Here is a 4,394-nt window from a genome sequence, read left to right as displayed (position 1 = left end):
CGATATCTAATTATAAAATAAAATAAAATATTTATAAAGTTTATTAAAAAGATCTCGATTAATTAATAATTAATTAGAATATATAATATAGTTTATTAAGTTAGTTAGAACATAGAAAAAAATTTATTTTAATTTAATCTCTCTTTTTATATTTATTAAATAAATGTAATTATCTGATTTATATTTATTGCGTTTATAATATGTTTTACAGGTTGAATCTGCCATGTCTATGACACCATTTTCGGATGAATATATGGGATCATTGATAAACAATGTGTATCAAGGAGACGTGAGCCAAGGACAAGGCGGAGTTTTCGTGAATGCAACCCTGAAATTAACTTATGAACCGAGAACAATTAGATCAAGCTTAGCCGGTGAGCTTCAAAGACATCTGCTAGGTGTTATTCATAGAAGAAATAATAACATTGGAAACAGTGCCCTGTATGTGGATAGCCCACCAGGTTCCATATCGAATTTGCAAGGTAAGACTCAATCGTTAATTGTAATTAGTAGCTATAACTGGTGCGGTATTTTGAACTGCAAAATGGAATATAACTATAAAAGTTATGAATTTCTAATGCAATTAAATTTATAGATTTAGATGAATGTGTTTCGTCGGAGTTGAACGATTGCCATTCATCCTCCAGCTGCACTAACACTTTCGGCGGTTTCACGTGTACCTGTAATTCAGGATTGAAGGATCCTCATAAAAATGATCCTAATGAATCGGGCAGGACGTGCTTGTCGTGTCCCTCGACCTATTGCAATAATCGCGGCACTTGCTCCTATCAAGGAGATCAGATGCACTGCACGTAAGCAAACGCAATTGTATAAATTTTTATCAAGTGCACTGAAAATTTTTTTCCAATCTTTAGATGCACCGGCAATTATTACGGCACACAATGCGAGGTTGACGGTGAAGTACTGGGCGTCGCTATAGGCGCATCGGTGGCTGCGTTAATAATCATAATTCTGACTCTAGTCTGTCTCGTTATGTGGAGGTAATTATCGTTAAAAGATGGTCGCATTCAGCAGAATATTTATTTTGTAATTATTGGAAGTTTCCTTCGCTTAGATAAAACTATGTTTCTTTAAAAGTATAATCAGCGCAAAGACAATTTTCAAAAGTTGCAAAATATATGCTCTGCTGAAAATAAATAATACAATCAATTATTATCACTGTACAGTAATAAAAGTGAATTCAACTATACATCGTTTTACAGCCGTAAGTGGTCTCGCGAACAAAAGTCTGCAGGTTCTCCGGTGTACGGTTACATCCAAGGTGGAATACCTGGTACTCTCCCAGGTAAAATCAATTAACAGATAAATTTAAACTTGAACTTTTGCTAGTGGATATATATTTAAAGACATAAATAATTTATAGGGACTTTAGCAAGGGTTGGTTCTGTAGGTACTTTGGCGTCTGTAAAACAAGGACCGCCAACGAATTTGCCACCTTATATGTGGGCTCATTTTGGAGAACACATGGCTACTGCGAATCTCTATGCGGTATACATCAGCTTCTTTTATTAACAATAAAAGAGATGTAATAAGAATTTTATTAATGAAGAAAATATACCAATTGATGTTAAAATTGGGGAAGCAAATAAATAAAAGTAATAAATTTTAATATGTTCATAAATAGATAACAGACAATATAAATTTGATCACATAAAAGATATATGGTCGTTATATTTATCAACTACAAAGTATCTACTAATTATTGAAGCTACAAATTGATGTTTGTGATTTCTATGCAATAATGATTAAGGTCACTAATTTTTCTTATTAAATCACTTTAGTTGTATTTATTAGTAAGAATTTTGCTTATTAATAAGAAACTTCTTGAAAATTTTTTTACTGGAAGACCGAACCCATGGGCCCTACACGACCAAGCTCAGCTATGTTCGGTTATCCACCCATGAGCGTTCACGGAACATTGCCTCCGGTCCCATTACCGCGACTTCAGGCCCCATCACGGCCGAGACAAAGACCTCAACCAGATCCGGATAGCTCAGATTCTGAGCCGCAAGATAAAGACAGAGCTGACCTAATTCCTCAGAGCAGTGGTTTTCACGTGCCAAGACCAAAATCGAGATCTTCATTAGCGGTGAGTATCTATTAATTTGTTGAGCATGTATCACAATATTCGATAGAAAATCATAATTTCTAAAATCATAAAAATGATTTATTTTCATTATTACAAATTTATTTCTAAATTAAATATTTGATGTAAAGAAAAGAGATTGGTTTTTAAATTTACCTCTCTGGTACTTAGTAATGCTTCTTTATTAAATTTTATAATATAATTAAAGCAAATTATAGCAAATATACACTGAATAAACGAAAAATTTATTTATTGAGACACATAGTTTTAATACTTCAGTTTTAAATATAAATTTTATATAAATAAAAGGTCTCTTTAATCCTTTCATGTTTTTTATCTATTATGAAATTGAAATTTAATAATAGATAAAAATAAAAAGAAATTCAATAATTATAAAATCAATTTCCAAGACCAAAAGAAATTCAATAATGCAAAGTAATTTTTAATCAATTCATTCTAAATCGTTATATTTTTGTGCAAATGCTTTGTTCTGATCCTTTTCCAATTTCCTCTTCCAATTTTTAATATAATTTAAATTGTTCGATTTCGTTTTAATCCGATCCATTTGCATTACTATTTAATTACTATGACTATACAGAATCTAACTGACTTTTAGTTATGTATCGATGAGTTGGCTTATATTTCAGAATCAAAGCGGCATCTATAATGACGTGGAGTACGACCAGGGTGATGTTCATCATTTATCGAAGAATAATATCCCGATGTCTACTTACAGACCGTATTACAGAACGTGAAATTCGTTGCGAGTAGTGCAAGCGTACGTGTCAAGGGACTGCACTAAATAACCCATCGCGAATTTATCGTCTAAAGTGCTCAATAAATAGTGCATTAGGACACGGTGTGATGCTGCTCTGCTACTGCTGGTGCTGGTGTAAAGTAATCCCACGGTAGAAGCTGCAACTCGTTTCAGAGTCGTCTGAACAAACGAACCGAACATAAGAAGATTTGCACACGTGAAGTGGAAGTGAGCCTATTCGTAATCTTGCTCGCTATAAAGTCGTGTTCTTGTAGTCACGCGATATTGTATTTGCGATAGATCGATTAATTGTAATAATAAGTGTAATACGCAGATATTTATTATCTATTCAGTTTCGTTATTTAAGTTAATATTTTGTAAAATTGAAAAATTCATTCTCATATTAGATAGTTTTAAAGAGAGACACATATGCGACGATTGCACATATTTGACTATTTTTAACTAACTTGTTATTACTATTAGCTCAATACTCCGAGTAAAAATTTAATTTATAAGAGCAAATATATTGACTGTTTATGATTAGTTGTAATTATTAAGCAGAAACTAACTGTTGCGTTATAAATATTAAACAATTTAGTAGAGAAAAATTTAATGTTTATGTTAAGTCACTATAAGAATTTAAGAGTATTAATATAATTACAAATAATTTATTAAAATCTTTTTTTGTGAAAAAGGTATACCGAAATCTAAGGACAGTAAATAATTATTTTCTTCGCATCATGAGATATTAGATACTTTAATTCATTTAGCACTCAATGTAATTATATATTGTAATTATATTTTTTAGATTCAATACAAATGTCAAATTATAAAATTTAATTTAGTTTTTATTTTGTCTGTCCAACTTGTTAATACAATAGTATGAGGCAAAAAATTAATAAAAGATATACGAAACTGAAAAATTAAAGCAATAATAAGTAATTTAGCAAGTGCAATTAAAGCATAATTAAAGTTTAATTAGAATATAATTACAGCAAAAGTATTACAATTTTAATTATTTACAAAAATTGCAACAAAAAAATATAATTTAAACAAATATAAAAAATATCATTCAAATAAATATCAAAAATATAATTCAATTTTCGCAGAATATATCACAAGCGTATACAATGTCAGATTATGTGCAACGAGAATCAAATAAATAATACAGCGAGTAGTAGATACGTTATTTATTTTCTAGTGATATATGAAAATTTAAAAGATTTTAATTCGATTGTGTGACGAAACTGTGCGCGTCGCAATTTGCAACGTCAAGTGCCATCGATCCGCGTGACACACACGCGGTCGAGACAACATTGGAGAAAATAAAATATTTAATCGAGTGAACTGCCAACGAATGAACACTAGATACGTACGTACTAGTATAAGTAGGAGAGGTGAACAACCTCGATCGATTTCCACTGTGAGGTTGACTGCTCAATGTTTCAAGCGTTTTATCTTCTTTAGGTTCGTGACAGGCAAAAGTTGCAAAAATTGCGACACAAAATTTCGCCCATCTTTCTAAACATT

The 4,394-nt window shown here is 31.1% G+C and overlaps 1 protein-coding gene across 1 annotated transcript in view; it reads left to right on the top strand.

Moving 5' to 3' along the window:
• The window catches only part of LOC108688853, an 8,049-nt gene extending 4,850 nt beyond the window's left edge, over nt 1-3,199 (top strand). Inside the window, exons 9-15 of the mRNA XM_018195357.1 lie at nt 212-482; nt 596-812; nt 876-1,001; nt 1,224-1,306; nt 1,385-1,509; nt 1,868-2,110; nt 2,755-3,199. Of these exons, the coding sequence (XP_018050846.1) occupies nt 212-482; nt 596-812; nt 876-1,001; nt 1,224-1,306; nt 1,385-1,509; nt 1,868-2,110; nt 2,755-2,862 (1,173 nt within the window). The 3' untranslated portion in view covers nt 2,863-3,199. The remainder of the gene's footprint in view (nt 1-211; nt 483-595; nt 813-875; nt 1,002-1,223; nt 1,307-1,384; nt 1,510-1,867; nt 2,111-2,754) is intronic.
• Nucleotides 3,200-4,394: the final 1,195 nt, after the last annotated feature.

Source organism: Atta colombica, unplaced genomic scaffold (assembly GCF_001594045.1).
Source record: "Atta colombica isolate Treedump-2 unplaced genomic scaffold, Acol1.0 scaffold243, whole genome shotgun sequence".
NCBI classification, from domain to species: Eukaryota; Metazoa; Arthropoda; class Insecta; order Hymenoptera; family Formicidae; genus Atta; species Atta colombica.
This window is presented reverse-complemented; position numbering and strand designations above follow the sequence as displayed.